General features: G+C 36.5%; 2 protein-coding genes across 2 annotated transcripts; both read left to right on the top strand.

Annotated features, from left to right (window-relative positions):
* The first annotated feature begins 3,773 nt into the window (after positions 1-3,773).
* On the top strand, positions 3,774-5,327 carry LOC104117194 (expansin-A18-like). The gene is made up of 3 exons (XM_009628203.4): positions 3,774-4,021; positions 4,144-4,453; positions 4,694-5,327. The coding sequence occupies exons 1-3, from the start codon at positions 3,850-3,852 to the stop codon at positions 5,004-5,006; spliced, it is 795 nt and encodes a 264-aa protein (XP_009626498.1). The 5' UTR covers positions 3,774-3,849; the 3' UTR covers positions 5,007-5,327.
* A 1,391-nt stretch (positions 5,328-6,718) lies between these two features.
* On the top strand, positions 6,719-8,036 carry LOC104117192 (uncharacterized). The gene has a single exon (XM_009628201.4). The coding sequence runs from the start codon at positions 6,883-6,885 to the stop codon at positions 7,861-7,863; it is 981 nt and encodes a 326-aa protein (XP_009626496.1). The 5' UTR covers positions 6,719-6,882; the 3' UTR covers positions 7,864-8,036.
* The last annotated feature ends 12,965 nt before the right edge of the window (positions 8,037-21,001 follow it).

A 21,001-nucleotide genomic window follows, 5' to 3' on the forward strand; every position in this document is an offset into this window, starting at 1 on the left:
AAAATGCCTCATAGTCTCAAAAGTAAATGTATAGGGAGAACTCCCGAGGAACCGCCTCGTAGTCTCAAAAGTAAATGTGCAGGGAGAACTCCAGAGGAACCGCCTCGTAGTCTCAAAAGTAAACAAACAGCTCAAACCGATAAATATAACAGTTAACAATAAGAATTCTACAATTAAGCTTGATAAATATCAAAGGAAAACAGGAAATCAATTAGGCATACTACACAGAGTTCAAATAAGCAGTTAAAACACGTAGACATGAGATATTAGACTAAACATGGTAACTACACATGCTGGTATAACTCAATTAAAATGAAAACAAATCACTACAACAAAGTGAAAAATCCGATTTTACAACAAATAGCCCGTGTACGCACTCGTCACCTCACGTACACGACGCTCACATATCATAACAGTATCAAATCCTAAGGGGATTTTCCCCACACAAGGTTAGGCAAGCCACTTACCTCGAACCAAACTCAATCAATCGGTAACAATGCCTTTTCCACGAATATCTGACTCTGAATGGCCCAAATCTAGCCAAAATCAATTACATACCATAAATACAACTATAAGAAATTAATCTAATTAATGAAATCAAAGCTAAAACAAGAATTTAGAAAATCGCCCCAAAAAGTCTTCCCGGGCCCATATCTCGGAATCAGGTATAAGTCACAAAATATGAACACCCATTCCCTTATGAGTTACTTGTACCAAAATTATCCAAATCCGATGTCAAAATCTCAATCAAAACCCAAAATCTTAGTTGCAAAACTTCCTCCCATTTTCCCTAAAATTTCAACCCAAATTCGAAATTAAATAATGAAATCAACCATAGATTAGTGGAATATAACCATAAATGAGTTAAGATTCGTTACCCAAAAATTTTCTTTGAAAATCCCTCAAATAATCAGCCCAATCCGAGCTCTCAAAGTCCCAAAATTGGAAATGAGACCAAACCCTCGAAATTTTCTCTTTTCTGCTCAGCGATCTCTCACCTGGGAAATTTTCCTCGCACGTGTGGAAATGACTTAAGGAGGCTGGATCCGCATCTGCGAGCAAGGGGCCGCACCAGCGGATATCTTCCGCTTTTGCTATCCTCACGCTCCAGGCCCCTCCGCTTCTGCGCTCTATCTTCCGCAGATGTGGCTCTGCTTCTGCATGCCAATCTTGCACCTGCGCCCACATACCAAGCTTGACCAAATCGCACCTGCGCTCCTCCTTCTGCACGTACGAGTCTGCACCTGCGGTCTCCCCCCCTCAAGTGCGAAAACAGCAAAAACCAGAAACTTCAGCAATTTGCATAAGTCCAAATTCAATCCGTTAAGCATCTGAAACACACCTGAGTCCCCTGGGACCTCAACCAAACATACCAACAAGTCCTAAAAAATCATACGAACTTAATCGAGCCCTCAAATCACATCAAACAACGCTAAAAATACGAATCACCCTCCGATTTAAATTTAATGAACTTGAAACTTTAAATTTCTACAACCGATACCGAAACCTATCAAATCAAGTCTTATTGACCTCAAATTCTGCACACAAGTCATATTCGACATTACAGACCTACTCCAACTTCCGAAATTGAAATCTGACCCCGACATCAAAAAGTCCACTACCGGTAAAACTTCCCAAAAATTCAACTCTCTCCATTTCAAGTCTAATTTAACTACATACCTCCAATTCATATTCCGGACACATCACCCAACGGAGCTAATGGAACCGACAAAACTTCATTCCGGAGTCGTCTTCACACAGTTCCAACTACAGTCAAAATCCTAAGACTTTTAAGCTTCCGTTTTAGGGACTAAGAGACCCAATTCACTTCGAACCTACAACAACAATCTCCCGATAAGTCACATAAGCAGAAAAAGATACGGGAAAAGTAACAAACAGGGGATTGGGGCTATTACTGATAAAATGACTGGTCGAATCGTTACACACCAGTTTGCAATTGTATGGGAGAGAGATTATATCAATATGTACATGACATGAGGGCAATTTGTAAAGATTAAAACCATTTCCTATGTTAAATGGTGGATGTTTTGCACCTTACAACATGTAATTATGTCATGTATGTATATACCACAAGCAAATTTTGACAAAGGCGGATCCAGGATTCGAAGGTTGCGGGTGCCACCATGTTATGCATACATTATACATGTCAGTAGCTACAAAGACATATTAGGAATAATGGGGCGGTTCGGTTAGTGTTTGGTTAATTTGAATAGGCCTTTCATTCACAAAGCAAATAAGTTCAATTTTAGTTTAAATTTTTAACGCTTAATTTAAAAATATTCTAAATAAAAATATAAAATAAAAATAACATTTCATGAAAGAGCGCCTCCAATATAAATATTTGCTTAAAGAGTACCTTAACTACACTATATATTCTTTGTTTGACTAGATTAATTTATTTGTATTGTTCTTTATTTATTTTTCCATCTTAATTGTTGAGTTATATGACGATTATTTTCAAAGAAAAACTTTCAACATTCAACCTATGATATTAGACTCAAAACGACTATCAATCAAGCCATTTAATTTTTCAAAACCCAATAGAAGATATTGCTCAAATTATATTCCAATATATAAATTAATATCGTTTTATTAAAAATAAAGAAATTATATGCTAAACATCAATTCAAATTACCTATTGAAAATAATTGTTCATAAAGTAAGGTAAAATGATAGAAACAAAACGAGTACTGAAAGTTTAAAAAATGAAGAAGAGAGGCTTAACAAGTAATAAAAGGAGGGAAAGAACCGACAAAAGAAGAAAAAGAGGTAAGGTCCTAGGGCTCAAGCTGAAAATAAAAAAAATCTTAATAAGTAGAAAAAATGAATTGCTCCAACAAGGAATCAAACTTGCATTCATGAAGCCAAGGAAAGCCTTCAAAGGAAAGGTTGAACCAATGACACCTGCTTTCACTTTATGACTTTTGGGTGCAACTCTATCCATTTATACGTTTCTTCACAGAGATATTATATACATAATAAGAATTTTAGTGAAGCGAATGGGTGTCGTGGTACCCCTAACTCATAAGGTACCCCTGAATTTTAATACACCGTAAGCACAGGAGATCATGAATGTTGATCCTTACTTCAGCTTCCCTTTTTTGAATGCCTCATATTAGTCTAAAAGATTTTTCACATTCAACGGCGTATCCAGCCATGAGTTTGCTGGCAGAAGATAGTGTTTGCGAAAAACGAAGTGTGTAGTGTAGATAATGTTTAATTATATATTTCAAAATTCATCTAAATTTTGAATATGCCACTAATGACAGTAGATACTCTAGTCTTAGCAAAGCAAAAAGATCAATTATTTGCACTGACCTTTGAAATAGTACATATTTTGCCTCCCCATCGTCTATTTGCCACGTGTCCATGCATACCAAAGTTTCTCCTCTTATTATTCTTTTATTTAATTAATCAAGATTTCTTGAAGTTGTTTGTCGGATGGCCAATGCAACTAATCATATCAAAAGTCAAAGAATTTAGAATCAAATTTTAAGTTCAATGTTGGCTTACATTCTTAGAACATTTATATTGTTAAGAAAAAAGGAATCGAAAACAGTACGGTACCATAAAACCTGCCCGCACGTTGCCAATAACAAATGTAACAAACCTTGTAGTTTGGTTACGTGGTACAAAGATAAATAAATTCTATAACAAAACATTTGACTTTATAACCTAACATGTTCGTGGGGGCACGAAGGCTACATTTTCTTGTCCCTTAGACACAAACTATAAAAGGCCTAAGTTACAAGTCAATTAAGACATAACAAAATTGTCTGAAGTGTAACATTCTATTCCTTAAGAAGAGCTAAAAGGAAACAAGCAACAATGGCATCTCTCAACTGCAGATGGATATTGAGTTTCTTCCTCATTGCGACAATGACACTTTTTCACCAAGCAATAGCCGATGGCTACTATTCCACCCCTAAGTTTAAAACCATGCCTTGGAAGCTTGCTTATGCCACGTTCTATGGGGACGAGACTGCTTCTGAGACAATGGGTGCGTTACACTATAGTCAATCAATTATCCCTCGATACCAAACTAATTCAAACAGTTATTGAATTCTAGTTTATTGTAACACTGTCTTATTTTTTGATTACTAATTTCGTTCGTTATTGCAGGTGGAGCTTGTGGATATGGGAACTTGTTCAATTCTGGTTATGGAACAGCAACTGCAGCATTGAGCACAGTGCTATTTAGCAATGGATATTCATGTGGGCAATGCTTCCAAATACAGTGTGTGAAGTCTAAATTTTGCTACAAAGGATTTACCACAGTTACAGCCACAAATCTTTGCCCGCCCAATTGGGCCCAAGACTCCAACCATGGTGGCTGGTGCAACCCGCCACGTCAGCACTTTGACATGGCTAAACCTGCTTTCATGAAAATTGCTCAATGGAAAGCTGGCATTGTCCCCGTCATGTACCGTAGGTATGTCTATTACAGCACGTAAAGTTACATTGATAATATAATTTTTTTTCTTTCTAAATTAAGAGTTAACAATCAACTTAAGGACGAGTAATAGAGCACCTCCATCATCGACCAATAGGGTGAAAGTTCGAGTCATATAATTTTAAGAAATTCTTAGAAATTTGAACTTTTGTCCCTCTAAAGCTAATCTTGTATCATATCTTGCATCTCTAATATGGTGTTACTTCTATGTGGTTGCAGGGTACCTTGCATTAAGAAAGGCGGGATTCGGTTCGCATTCCAAGGAAACGGTTACTGGTTATTGGTATACGTGATGAACGTCGCCGGAGGAGGTGATGTGGCAAGCATGTGGGTGAAGGGAAGCAAAACAGGGTGGATGAAGATGAGCCATAATTGGGGAGCATCATACCAAGCATTTGCAACACTTGCAGGACAATCTCTTTCTTTCAAGCTCACTTCCTACACAAATCATGAGACTATTATAGCTTACAATGTTGCACCTTCTAATTGGCATGTAGGCATGACTTACCAAGCAAAAGTCAACTTCCATTAGTCATGTAATGAGTTAAATATTGGCTAATGCGGATTAGTGGGGCTAGTAAATTTTGGATACCTAATGGCTTAAAATTTTCTTTCTAAGCCTTCTGGCCATCTTCGCTACCCTTTTCCCCCTTTTTACTATCTAGGCGCCCTTGAAGGAGTGGTGCTACGATCTTCTTCCTACAAAAGTCTTGCTGTAGATATATTTGCCAGCAGTCTTTTAAGTTTTATTTTGCAATCTTGTACCTAGTCTTTCAATGCTGAAAGGAATGTACGTCTCTTGTAATGCTGAAATAAAACAATAATATGACCATTGCTACTATGGTTTCTTTTTCGAGTTTTGTAAGGCTAAAATATTTTATGCTTCCATGCCGTAGACAATTAGTGAAAATAAAGACACCCATTGGCTAACGATACAAAATCATAGGAAAGCAAATTATAGCAATAATTGAAGAATATTCTATTCTGTCTATCCAAAATATATAAGTAGGGAGAAAGGAATATGATCATATATGGGGTTCTAATCTTCTCAAGAAGTCAGTAGGAACTTATCAAGGAAAGTTATTAAATACTTTAGACTGACATGTATGAGAATTGAGAAACAAAATCAAGCTTAATTATCTAATTACCCGCGCTTAGAAAGATTGTCTTCTTATACACTGAATTTATTCATTATAAAAGTAAAATATCATTTAAAATACTTGAGGATCTAATCATCTAATTTGTAGCATAAGAATTTACATACAAAATTACTTTCTCGTAACACAATTTATTATTATACGTTAAACTTGAAGGAGATATCAACATGCATCACATTCTTAAAATAAAAACTCATAACATGAGATGAAATACCAGAACCTAATTAACTAAGTCAAAAGCTCCGTGACTGATTCAAGACAAGGTCGTCAAACAATGGTTGACTTGGAGTTTTTTTTTTTAGAAGAATAGAAGTATTCAATCTATTGAATGGCTCCTTTCAATCAAGAAATTATACATTGGAGTGGGAGACATGTAACAAAACCAAAAGATAGAATATTTTAAGGCCATAAGGTAACACAAAGAGACTTTACCTAGTTGCCTTCATCTCACTCATTAAGCACGCCTCTTCTTTTGGGGTTTCCCTTTTTAATTTTGACATGAATTGCCATCATCATATCCACACCTCCAAAATCATTCCTCCAGCCTTTGTCACCTGACTCCCCCCCCCCCCTTCTCCTCCAAAAAAAAAAAACACACACACACACACACACAAAACCTCCTCTCTATTCTTACATTATATTTCAACCCCACAAAAGATTTTGAAAAGTTGCATTACTTTCAAATTTAGATGTTAGAGTAACAGCTCATACTCCCTCAAAAGTTTGAAAGAAAAAAAAGAAAACTAAAGTTAGTCAAAACTTCAGCACAAAGTATAGTTAGAGAAATATTTCCCCCGTTTCAATTTATGTGAACATATTTTACCGGGCACGGAGTTTAAAAAATAAAAGACTTTTGAACTTGTGACGTGAAATGAGGCACATATATTTTGTGCGACTATAAATCATTGCATAAAGATAAATTATTTTCAAATACGAAAAAAACTCATTCTTTTTGACACGGACAAAAAAATATATGTTCCCACGAACAACACGGAGAGAATAGAAACTTTATTTCAAGATTATGCCCCTAGTCTAGCCTAAGAACGGGGAGAAGTGGAAAAAGGAAAAGAAAAGAAAAAGAAAGAAACACACTACTATAGACTTATATTGCCTGAAAAACACATTATGACAGAAACATCACATAGTACTTTCTCTTTTCCCCATCTTTCTCTCTGGCCCTAAGAAAGCCCATAATCTCCATCCTATTTTCCATTGTCAAGTGCCAAAAAAAGCCTCCTTATTTTCCCTTTGATGATCAATGCTAGAAAAAACACAAGAATCTACACTCTTCAGATGGGCTCACTTCTTTATCTATATTTGATATTACTTCCATTGGCATTCACCGCGACCCTTTCAAGTCAAGAACAAGGCATAAAATCAGCCCGACTTCTTGATCTAGTCCTCAGAGACTACACGTTTCGATCTTACAACAAAAACAACTTCAGAACAGCAAAATTGTATGCGATACATTTACCAGCCAACCTCTCAGGGATCAGAGTCGATTCAGTTAGATATCGATGTGGCAGTTTAACAAGATACGGTGCCAAAATCAAAGAATTCAAATTACCTATTGGGGTAAGTATCCAACATTGTGTTGAAAGAGTTCTCATACTTAGACAAAATCTTGGATCCAATTGGTCTTCTATATACTATGACAATTATGAATTATCAGGTTATCAACTTATTTCACCTGTTTTAGGCCTATTAGCATACAATGCTGGTGATGATATGGTAACTTCTACAACCCCTTTTGAGCTTATAATTCAATCTGATAAAATTCCAATCACAATTGATTTTAGCAACACAACAAGACTAGTAAATGATACTAGTACATCTGGGATTATACCATTATGTGCTACCTTTGAACGCGACGGAAAGGTGACACTAACAAAACAAGTGTCACAAAATGTTTGTGCTGCTAAAAAACAAGGACATTTTGGTTTAGTAATTGAGTCACCTCTAATGCCATTGAAGAATAAAAGGGCAAGTAATTGGAAATTAGCTATTGGGAGCGCGATTGGAGCTGCGTTGGGCGCGTTCCTTTTAGGTTTGCTACTGATTGCAATATTTGTGAAGGTGAAGAAGAAAGCAAGAATGGAGGAATTGGTTAGAAGAGCATACGAAGAAGAAGCTTTACAAGTTTCTATGGTTGGACATGTGAGAGCTCCAACTGCAGCTGGTACTAGGACTGTTCCAACTATTGAACATGACTATAATCCTCATAATTCTTGAAATAAATTTTAGATATTTTCTTGTTTTGTGGATCATTCTTTTTGTAAGCTGAACATCTTTTTGAAGTTTTCTGTACTGATACAATTGTGCTTAGGCCAGGAGGATATAGATTAAATGCTGACCATTGATTTTTTCTCTGTTCTGATAAATGGGACTTCTTTCCTTTTCTTATTCTTTTCCTTATGTTCTAATTTTTTTACATTAAAGATTCAGAAAACAATCCCTGGTATGTGCCGCTTTCCTTATCAAAAGATAGGAGAGCACCCCTTCTCCCGAAGTTCCTTCAATATTGATTCTCTCGAGCTTCATAGTATACTCTACTTGTTCACCTATACTGATTTGGGGTACGATCAGTTTACCGGAAGGATTGCCCTTGACAACAGGTTATTTACTTTATGTTTTTAGGTAGTAAATTGTTCATTAAAGACATTTATCTGTTGTTGTGCGTAAAGAACGTATCACTGTCAGAGCATAAACTTAGACTCAAATAAAATTCAAAATGAAATGACACTTTCAGTGTGGGGTTTTGACTTTAGACTGTGGGATTACCAAAATGATGAACCATAATAATGAAAAATGAAAAAGCATGCAGTAGAAATAATAAAAGTTTAAAGGCGTGTTGTTTTGAGTCGACAAACTTTAGAATGAAGGCATGTCCCAATTTCCTCATGAAATGCTAAAGCAACTTTTAAAAAAAAAGAAGAAGAAGAAAAATACAAAGAAAGAAGAAATGCTAAAGCAATCATGAAACAGTGTGATCAACAGATAAAAGCCATGTACATGAACATGACCATAGATCAGTCAGTTGGAATTGAGAGTTAAATATTATACGAATTTTGGATAATACTAGGATGTAACTAATATTTCCTGACTCAAATTACCTATCGTGAAGTTCAAGACAAAATAAGTTATATTTTTTCCATTTTATCCTTAATAGTAATTACTCTTGAAAGAGGGGAGCCTTGGCGTAACTGGTTGAAGCCGTGGAAATAACCTCTTGTAGAAATGCAGGGTAAGACTGCATACAATAAATACCTTATGGTTCGGCCCTTCCCAGACCCAGCGCATAGCGGGAGCTTAGTGCATTGGGTCTTGAAAAGGAGATAGCACATAAATAGAGTAAATATTTAATGAAGATAGATCATATATTAAGATACAAATAAGGATAAAATAGTCTAAAGTCCCTCCTAATTAATGTTTCTTAAGGGACGTGTAAAAGAGAAACACGACAAATAATTTGAGACAGAGGAAGTAGCATATACTCCTTCGATTCCAATTTATATGATGATGTTTGACTGAACATAAAAATTTAAGAAAGAAAAATACTTTTGAAATTTGTAGTCTAAAGTAAACCATAAATATTTGTGCGGTTTTAATTTATCTCATTAAATAAAATGAGCATTTTAAAGTTAAATTGTTACTACATATAAAAATATATATTTTTTTTATAGAAATGTCTCCTAACGTTTATCATCTCGAGCTACATCTTGAAGGTCAACAATTTGTTTCGTTTAAGAGCAATACAGATATACAAACAATTGTGAATAATCCGATGATCCAAAAAACAATGCTAACATAATTCTTATACATGAAAGAAACTAATAAAGATGCTAATGAGCTCAATTTACTATACAAAGAATTTTCTGAATACTTTGTGTGGTCGTCCAATGACAAATTTTGGGCATGCAGACAAAAATATTATGTTGTTGGCCGTATTGTGACATGCCATCCAACAGAAGGATAACGATATTACCTTAGGTTGTTATTGATGCATGTGCGAGTACCGACGTCCTATAAGGATCTTTTGATAGTAAATGGAGAGCCTTGTAGTACTTTCAGAGAGTCTGTATAGAGAAAAGAGGATTGTTACACTGTGATAACAACTTGATAGAGTGTATGCCTGAATCCGCAAGTTATCAAATATCGTATAGTTTAAGTTGTTTATTTGCTACATTATTGGTGTATTGTGGTCCTGCCAACCTCAGAAAATTATGGGAGCAATTTGAGGAATCAATGACCGAAGACTACAAAGTGTTGCAAATTACTAAAAGAAGTGAAATCCGATATCAGGCTTTGAATCATATCAATGACATTCTACATTCTATGGATAATGATATAAATGAGTATGAACTCATCCTAGAAACTATTAGGCCTTCTGTCATAGCCAAAGAGGCAAAAGAGATTCATTTTGAAAGATCTATCATTGTTAGCGAAGACGACGCATTGTTACATAGAAAATTAAACAAAAAATCAACTCATTGCATATAATTTGATTACTCAAAGGATATTTTCAAACAAAGCGGGTGCCTTTTTCGTGGGTGGTCCAGGAGGAACAGGGAAAACTTTTTTATACCGTGCTTTATTAGCAATTGTACGATCTATGGGATATATAGCTTTGGCAACGACTACTTCTGGTGTTGCTGCTTCTATTCTTCCAGGGGGACGTACTGTACATTCACGTTTCAAAATTCCTATCGACATTGATGAAAATGTCAGTTGTAACATTATCAAAGAAAGCTCACTTGTAGGTTTAATACGCGATATAAAATTGATTTTGTGGGATGAAGTATCTATGTCCAAAAAGAAAATGTTGGAAATTTTTGATTTACTATTAAATGATCTGATGGATACAAATGCATTATTTGGCGGAAAAGTTGTAGTTTTCAGAGGTAATTTCAGACAAACTCTTCCTGTTGTGCGATACGGAAAATAGAAGAAGATTTCATTAGCGAAAGTTTGTTATATTATAGCATTTGGAATGAACTTGAAAAATTAAATCTATCTGAAAATATGAGAGCAAAAACGGATCCTGCATTTTGTGATTTTTTGCTAAGAATTGGAAATAGACAAGAACAAGCAAATTCAGCAAACAAGATTGAAATTTCAGATTCATTGATCATTCCTTATACAACCGAAAAAGAATCTCTAGATAAATTATTCACATCGACATATTCAAATTTGGATTCGTTATACTCTAATTCATCCTGTACAGATTTTCGTGTGATCCTAACAACAAAAAATGATTTCGTCGATGAAATTAATGACATACTTATTGATCGATTCACTGGAAAATCAAAAATATATATTGGCACTGATGAAGCTATTGAATTTAATAACCAAATACAATTCAAAGATTTACTACATACTTTAAATCCTCCTGGTTTGCCCTCTTACAAATTATGTTTGAAAGAAAATTGTCCAATTATATTATTGCGAAATTTAAATCCATGTGAAGGTTTATGTAATGCCACGCGATTGACCTGTTGTGATTTTAAAAGTCATGTTATTATTGCTAAGATTACGACATGTGATTTCAAGAAAATGCATGTGTTTATATCGAGAATACCATTATTATCATCACAGGATGAAAAGATGCCAGTTCAATTTCAAAGAATGCAATTTCCTGTTAGACTGTGCTTTGCTATGATAATAAATAAAGTACAAGGACAAACTTTAGATTTTGTTAGAATTTATTTGCGAGAACATGTATTTTCACATGGCCAACATTACGTTGCCTTATCGAGAGGAAAGAGTTCAAATTGTGTGAAATTGTTGATCTGACCGTCTACGCCAACTAGGCTATGATGATCATTCTATATCTGATATTATTTATAATGAAATCATTAAAAAGGCAGCTGCTTGATGTCTTCAACATACTATACTTTCACAGGTACTTTGTTCTTGCCCGATCTATTTATCTTGCACACACATTTTCCTGACATGCTTTTATGCTCTATGTTTGTAGTTGCTCCGTCTGCTTGTGAGAAGAGCACGTATTACTTTGGATTTTGGATAAACGGTGGACAATCAAAGATTTTTGCATATGACAAAAATTATCTGCAATATTATGCTTCGCTACTCTTTCCTTTTCCTGCTTTGTTTCTGTCCTAATTAAATATCTTTTAGCTGATAAGTTAATTCAAATATTGATGTTCTCTATTTGACAGATACTGAAATTGAGGAAAAGACTCCCACCCTTGATGATGTCGATATATCTTGTATTTGAGATAAAAATTTGAAAAACCAGCTTGCTAATTCAAATGCAAATAATTGTGGCATTGATGTATTAAAGTTGTCTGATGCAAGTAACTCATTTGTTTTACCATTTAATGACATATCAACTAATAAATTACTCGACGTGTTCGGGAAGATGTTTGGACATCAAATTTCTGTCACAAAAAAGGAATGCCTAAAACACCACATAACATTTGGTTTGCAAAATCAAGACATGTGGTACGATAACAATCAGTTGATCTGAAGGTATATCGTTGTTACTATCATTTGGTAATTTGCTCTGCTCTTTCTGCGCTTGTGTTTTAAAATATTAATCAATTATCTGAAGGACAATGGCCATGGAATGCTATTTACGGTGAGAAAGGGAAGTAATTACTTCCTCCAATGCAAGTACCATTAGAATGCATCAATTAAAAAGAGAGAGAAAATAACCTTATTGTAGAGCTTTGCTTATTGCTTTTCACATAACTAATAAGATCTTTCTTTTTAGGCCAATATCATATGCGGACCCTAAACTTATCTCGATTTTCACCTTATCTTATGTTTGTTTTAATTGAACACGTCACCTGCTCAAAAAGTGCACATATTAGACATTTCTGGCTGACATGACATGATGCGTGAAATGCACCTTCAACTAGCGCGAGAGAAGCATTATGTAGTCTTTTTTTGTTTTTAATCTCTTCTTCTTCCTTCTATCTTCTTGCCGCCACTTCCTCCCATCCACCACCGTTGAATTCACTATTATCCATTTTTCTTCTTCTACTTCTTTTTCCAGCTACCTCGTCTCTTTCACTATCCTCGTTTTCCTTCATATTTGCCATTACAGTGTTGTCGCCGCCTCATTTATTCCTCAGCTTTTCAGATCTGCCACCACCTCCTTCAACTTCACCCATTTTTCTCATAATAAAACCAATCAAGAATACATATACACAATCCCGGTCCAAATCTCCATTTTAGCCAACTATGAACATCACCAAAATTACCTGATACATTGTCCATCTACCACAACAAAAAAGAAAATACAACAACCACCGCCCCAGTATAATCCCACTAGTGGGGTCTGAAGAGGATAGTTTGTACGCAGACCTTACTCCTACCCTGGGATAGTGAGACTGTTTCCGATAGACTCTCGGCTCCCCGAAAAAAATAAAGCTAAAACCAGCAAAAAAGAAAATAAAACGGAAAAAATAAAGCTGAGGTCGAAAGAGAAGTCGACGGTCCTGTTTGAGTTGACGAAATTCATGGTTGTTCCACCGGTAAAAAAATTCATTTTAAGACTATTTATTTTTTTTAAAATTCATAAGAATTCTCTCTAATATAGATTAGAGAGGGCTTGAAGAACGGAGAAAAAGGAAAACATGCCAAGAACCACTACTGGCAGAGAGAGAGAGAGTCGTTACATATCTGATCGGAATAGTGGGGGACGATGGCTAGCTGATATTGACTGGGACAACCTTGGCTTTGACTTTACGCCTACTGATTATATGTATGCCATGAAATGTTCTCAAGGTGAAAACTTTTCTAAGGGTGAATTACAGCATTTCTGTGACATTGAGTTGAGCCCATCTGCTAAAATATTAAATTATGGATAGGTTAGTTTTTACACTTTTGTATTATGATAGTACGTTACGAAACCTTTCTTAAAATATATTTCTTCTTTGTTATTCATTTGAATGGTTACTGATTCAGTTCATGTGTCAGAGTCAGTACAATTGCTATTAGAAATATTAATAGGGATTGTTCGAAGCTTTAAAGGCATATCAATATGTCACCAACCAAAATCCAACTAGTTATGATAGTCCTAACCTAACCCGCTAGGTAAGTCAATTATCAACTATTCAATTCCATTACTGATTATTAAAGCAGTTTAAGTAAAGAAAAATCTTAATCTTATACATTCTCCAAGAACTGGTAGTACAAATCATGAACTTCTAAGAATAGAATTTACAAAGCTGATATGAAGTAAATACATCTTTTGTTTGAAAAGTACATAAACAGAGTTTTTGTAATCTAAGGCTACCATGAACAGGAGGCCGCTACCATAAGAACGCAGGTACATCTTCAAATCCGGCAACCATCGAGCACAGCAACAACATCAACCAACATATGCACGCAATGTGCAGAAGTGTAGTATCAGTACAACCGACCCCATGTACTGAGTAATTAACAAACTTAACCTTAGGTTGAAAGCAGTGACGAGTTTTACCAAGGTCGGGTCCAAAAATCAATAGTCCATAACAGTCCATAACCACGTAAAGCAAATAATACAAGAAGTAACTTAGAGATAAAATGCTCAGCTAAATCATGATTTCAAAAATAATAATTAATCCTTTCAAGCACATAAGTAAAAACCCAAATCGTTTACCGAAGTTTCCAAAAATATGAATAAGTTTGAAAATAATAATTTTCCCAAAATCCTTTCAATAATAAATGAGATGTTTCATTTTCTTTCCAGATAACCTGTGTAAAAACAAATGCATCACTATGCCCATCTCTTAACATGTGTAAGAAATCATGAATGATGTGATACTATACAGCATGAGGAAAATACATTTTTATGCCTGTATGTCATGTGTGAATGTCAATGCGATGCAACTCAGTGATAAAATCATATACATACTCTCAGAGTATCATTTCACTCAGCCCTCCCAGTCACTCAGTCCTCACAGTCACTCAATCCTCCCAATCACTCGACACTCGCACTCAGTAGGTACCCGCGCTCACTGGGGGTGTGTACAGACTCCGGAGGGACTCCTTCAGCCCAAACATTATAATCTGCACGGACAACTCACGTGCTGCATGGATAACTCACGTGCTATAATATCAATATCTAGATCCGTACGGACAACTCACGTGCTATAATAATATCTGGATCCGCACGGATAACTCACGTGCTATAATAATATCTGGATCCGCACGGACAACTCACGTGTTATAATAAGTCAATCTGGCTTGTTGCGGCTTGCAGCCCGATCCCATAATTATCCTCACAATCAGGCCCTTGGCCTCACTCAGTCATCAATCTCTCCAGTCTTATGGGCTCATAATGTCATAAACATCAGCCCAAAAATGATGATATGATGTATCAATAAATAACAACGGAGACTGAGAGATGATATGAAATGAATGAACATGGTTGAGTATGAAATTTCATTTTAAACAAATAATTTAATAGTAATATGACCTATGTGGGTCTCAATAATACTGGCACATAGCCTCAGTATGATTTTTAACATAATTCTCAGCTCAATTTCTTTAACACATAAAACAACATAGAAAATGCCAAGATTATTTGACTACAAAATTTCACGGAACCAATTACGTCATAATTTCTATAGTGCACGCCCACACGCCCGTCACCTAGCATGTGCGTCACCTCCAAACAATTCACATAATATATATATATATATATTCAGGATTCATACCCTCAGCTCCAAGATTAGAAGAGTTACTTACCTCGAACAAGACGAATCCAATGCCGAGCAAGCTAAACAATGCTCCAGAAATCCCATTCTGCGCGTATCAACTCCTAAAAGGCTCGAATCTAGCCACAATAAATTTGATTCAATCCATATAATTTATATGAATTAATTCCATATCAAAATACTAATATTTTCCCATAAAATTCGAAATTACACTCCAGAAATTGTCCGTGGGGCCCACATCTCGGAATCCGACTAAACTCACAAGATCCGATTACTCATCCAATTACAAGTTCAATCATACTAATTTCACTCAATTCCGATTCCAAATCAATGTTCAAAACTCAAAAATTCATATTATGAACTTTAGGCCAACACCCCCCAATTTCCTCTTTAAATTCATCAAACAATTGCTAAAATGAAGATAGATTCATGGAATATAATCACAAGGGAGTTAAGAACACTTACCCCAAGTTGTGTGAAAAAATTCCTCTCAAATATCGCCAAAACCGAGCTTCAAAATCCGAAAATGGTGAAAAATCACGAACCCTCGAACTTAAAGGGTGCTGCCCAGCACTTTCGCAGATGCGGATAAGGGGTCGCACCTGCGACCCTCGCTTCTGCGGAAATAACTCGCTTCTGCGAGAATAGCTTGGCCAGCCCAGATCGCTTCTGCGATGCATAGGACTGCATCTACGGTCGCGCTTCTGTGCAAAAATCGCCGCACCTGCGAAGACCCCAGGCCAGCTCTAGTCCCGCATCTGCGCCAACCCCGCCGCACCTGCGGCTGTGGCCAAGACCCTCGCAGGTGCGATCACATCAGAGGCAACAATTCCAGCATTTTCCTTAAGTTCGAATTTGATTCGTTAACCATCCAAATCTCACCCGAGGCCCCCGGGACCTCAATCAAATATACCAACAAGTCCTAAAACATACCACAGACCTACTCAAGGCCTCAAATCACATCAAACAACATCAAAACGACGAATCACACCTAAATTCAAAATCAATGAACTTTGAAACTTCAACTTCCACAACCGATGTCGAAACCTACCAAATCACGTCTGATTGACCTCAAATTTTGAACACAAGTCACATATCACATTACAGACCTATTCCAATTTTCAGAATCGGATTCCGACCCCGATATCATCCCCTCCCTGGTCAAACTTCATGAAAATTCAACTTTCGCCATTTCAAGCCTAATTCCACTACGGACCTCCAATTAATTTTTCGGACACGCTCCTAAGCCCAAAATCACCATACAGAGCTATTGGAATCATCAGAATTCAATTCCGAGGTTGTTTACATATAAGTGAATATCCGGTCAACTCTTCCAACTTAAGTTTCAACAATGAAATTCTTTCTTCCAATTCCATTCCGAATAACCTGAAAGTCAATCCCGACGATTCACACAAGTCAAAATATATCATACGGAGCTATTCATACCCTTAAACAACCGAGCGAAGAGTAAATGCTTAAAATAACCGGTCGGGTCGTTACACAAAAATATGACGATAATATAGTGTTGTTTCGACCTGAGGAAAATGCAATGCGCTTGAAGATGGGTGTTGAACGCATGTGTATGCCTTCACCGTTTGTTGAACAGTTTGTGGAAGCAGTAAAAGCCATTGTTTTATCAAAAGAAAGGTGCGTAATGTGTTACTTATCTTTAGTTAAAAATTAGGCAGAATCCATCGATAAACCCTTTAAGTTGTCCCCAAATTTTACTTAGACACTCCATTTTAAATCTATTTTATTTAAACACTTTAACTGAGCATTAACTGTGTCATTTAGACACAAAATTGATAAGCAGCTAAACACAAAAAATACGTATAATTCACGCACCAGGGTGACAAATAAGATGGAGACACATGGATTTAACTTAAACAAATAAAAAAAAGTTTTGAAAAAAGAAAAAATTAAAAGAAAAACAAGAACCGCATCCCCCCTTTCAACATCTTCCTCATGACCCCCTCCCTTCTGTCTTCTTCTACCAAAAAGGAAAAGAACAAAGGCAACCCATGTTGTCTTCTCCAGGAATTCACTTCTGCCATCATTCTTCTTACTCCTAATCTCTACCCCAACCCTCTGCAACATTAAGAACAAACATAAAATACAGAAATCAACTAGTAACAATATCCTTGTCATGAAAGATTAATCCCAAATTGCTGGAAAATAAATCAACCAGCAACGAACATTAGTGGTTTAATTTATTTTCAATGGCCAAATCTAGAGCTTCCAGAGATACTCATGTCGCTCGAATTGGGTCTGTAATAAAGATTTTAGTGATGCCCCAAAGTAAAAGCACTAATCCAGCAAGCTCGCCGGTGCTGGAACCTACGTGTTTCAGATCCGAAAAAGCTTTTCAAAAACATTTATGCGGATATTGACCTAGTATTTGAAAGGAGAAGGGTCAAAATTGTGTGGAATTCACGAACAACCTGCAAATTGAATTTGAGTTGAGAAAAGAGGAGAGAAACGAAGAAGAATAAATGTGTAAAATTTGTCCGGCAAACTTATTCCAGCAATAAAAAATAAAGCATATCATGGTATGTGAAAGAATAGGAGGAAAAAGAAAGAGAAAACAATTTTAAAAAGAAAAATAAATCTCTCACGCTCTGAAAAATGGTGTAATACACGCACTATGCCACATCATCAAATTGTGTCTAAATGACACGGTTAATGTCCGATTAAAGTGTTCAAATGGAACGGACTTTAAGATAGAGTGTCTAAGTGAGAAGTGTGGACAACTTTATGGGGCTGTCAATGTATTCTGCCTAAAAATTATCTTACTAAATGACTCATGCGCCCACTAGAAATCTTCAGTGGTATGTGAGACTCGGTTTTTACTTGTGTACGAAACAAAAGCTTTAATTCCGGTGGAAATAGGAGAACCAAGCACGAGGTAAACGCATACCACTAAAGCAACAAACGAGGAAGAGTTACGGGTAAATTTGGAAGACAATTTGAGGTATTTCAAGATTGGGGATTTCGTGCTCAAAAAGGTGTTCCGGTCAACAAAAGAGGCAAACGCAGGAAAGTTGAGTCTAAATTGAGAAGGCATGTATAGGGTTAGAGTCATTACTGGAGAAGGAGCGTATGAGTTGGAAACCATGGACGGCAAGGCGTTACCTTTAAATTGGAATGCAATCCATTTGAAGAAGTACTACTTCTAAACGAGGATAATACCCACGGTGAGGTATCACGCAAGTTCAATTTTATTTTGTTCTTTTGAATTTTACTAACTATTTTAGATGATAGGAAAAAAGCTGACCCGTACCAAATATTGATATTAGACCCGAAAGACTCGCGGAATACTGAATTATTCCCGGTCTAGGTTATAATTTTTATGATGGGAAAAGGGATTATGCAGTCATCATCTAAAAAATTACCTCCGAATCCCGTTTGTATTTTCCTTTCAGGAAAAGGATCAAAAGAAAGAAGTTGATCCAGTGTTCGAGATTTCATACTTTAATGCTCCAACACTAGGGAGACTATGCATGTAGAAGGTTACACAAGGAAAGAAGATATATACCAAGGGCATAGTTCAGTCTGAATCAAAACTTTGAAAAACCCTTGAGGACTTTCTCAAAAAAAAATCAAAGGCGTTGAAGCTCGCAAAAATGATGCAAGACATTCCAACGAGCTTTTAGGTTAAGGCCATAAGTTTAGTTGCAGAAAGACATACTTGAATTTGTAAACCTATTATAATAAAAGCAGTTATGAAAATGTTGTACGAACAGTTATGAAAACAATGTAATAAAAAACTTATTTGAGAGTTCAAAGAATAAAACTTCCTCTAGTTACTTTTTATTTCATATCGACTTCATGTTTCATATCTTTGCACCAATATGAAGATGTGACGCCATCTTCATCAGTGTCGTTAACATAAAAGGGCCCTCTTTTATGAAAACCCGTGCATATTGAAGTCACGGTCTATTAAAGCATTTTAAGTACAAGAATAAAGCTCAAAAATTAAAGAGCATAAAGCATAATACACGGCAAGAGCAATAAGGATATTTATATCATTACCCCCAAAAAAGACAGGGGGGGGGGGTAAAACCTTCCAAAAAGTTGTCCAAAAAACACAAGGTAATTCCAACCAAAAAGTAACAAACAAACATTTTCAACAAAAAGTAGGGAAATGGGAGAGCTAAGGAGCATCATCAACGAGAGAAGAAGGATTGACTTGAGGAGAAGAGGGTGAACATCAGCTTCATAGGAGAAGTCCATCTCCATCACCTTTAGAATCTTCGTCTTCAGGTGTGGAAAAGCTTTGACGCTGCTGAGTCTGTTCAATTGTTTATCTAGCCTTAGCAATCTCAGCGTTAAGGTCAAAACCTTCCTGAGTGGCTTCAGTTAAAGTCTCGAGGCGAGTATTCAAAAAATCCCAGCCAATATCCAATGATGACTTATCTTCAAGGGCTTCATAATCCTTCTCCCACTGCTCGACCACGACTTTCAATTCTTCTTTTTTCTGCCTCCGAGGCTTCATAAGTTGTCTTCAGTGGAGCGAGAGAACTTTCAAGGAACTAACTTTATTTGTAGAGGTACGAAGATCTTCTTGAGCTTAGGTAAGCGTCTGAACCAGATCACCCGCGTAAACCTCTTTTTGATTAAGGAGCTCTTTCAAACTCCTTATCTCTTAAATAGCCTTGGAATGTTGTTCAGCAAAGGAGGATTTCAGTTTATCCTTGTCTTTCTCAACTTGACTAGAAGAAGCTTTTAAAACTGCTAACTCAGTAGAGACCATCCTCAGTTGTTGTTCCAAAGCTTCTTTTTCCTCTGCAAGAACGTCTTTTTCCAACTGAAGACCTTTAAATTGTTCTCTCTAGTTATCAGTCTCGGTGTGTAACTCAATTAATTGCTGGTCAGTCCAAGAGATCTTTTTCATAAGCTCAGTGCCTAGAGGAGTTACGAATGAGGAAAAAGAAAGAAAGAAATATAAGTAAAAATTATACCTTGAGAGAAGAATGAACGATGTCATTCATTAAAATTAAAGAACTGTCACCCTCCAACTTCTTCTTTTTCACGGGTCCTAACAACGGCTTCAGCCACATGTCAGCTTGTCCAAATTTTCTCAGAAATTCCCACCCTCGGGGACTTCAACTACTACTTTTTTCATATCCCGCATACTGCTAGAAGGCTCAGTTTCTACATGAGGAGTAACAGCGGAAGCAACCATTGGGGCAACGCTAGGTAAAGACACAAGGGGTTAACAACAGGGAAAACTGGAAGTGGAGCAAGTGGTGATTCTTCAGAAACAGGCCTGGGGCCTTCCTCACCTTCAAAGTCATGGGCGAATAACCTTTCAATAGGACTAAAGTGGGGATTGACAAAATTACCTGCATCTTCATCAGAAATTTCTAAAGGAACACTCTCTGGTTCATCAACGAGTATGAAGGGAATTGAACCTAATGGGGGATCTTGGGAGACAGAGGTTTCATCATCCAAAATCATGTGTCTTCTTACACACGGTTTTCTCACCAAGGAACCTTCCTCGGTATCCTCCTCCTCGTCAGGCCCACGGGCTTCGGTAGTTTTTCTTTTGGAAGAAGAAGCACTCAAGATCCTCTCTTGATTAGAGCTTACAGAAAGCCTGGTTGTGGGACAGATTCAGGGCCAATACCGCAAATGGCAAACCCTAATAAAAGGGGGAGGAAAAAAGTTACATATGTACAATTAAAGAGGGAAGAAAA

The sequence above is a fragment of the Nicotiana tomentosiformis genome, chromosome 8 (genome assembly GCF_000390325.3).
Source record: "Nicotiana tomentosiformis chromosome 8, ASM39032v3, whole genome shotgun sequence".
In the NCBI taxonomy this organism is placed as follows: Eukaryota; Viridiplantae; Streptophyta; class Magnoliopsida; order Solanales; family Solanaceae; genus Nicotiana; species Nicotiana tomentosiformis.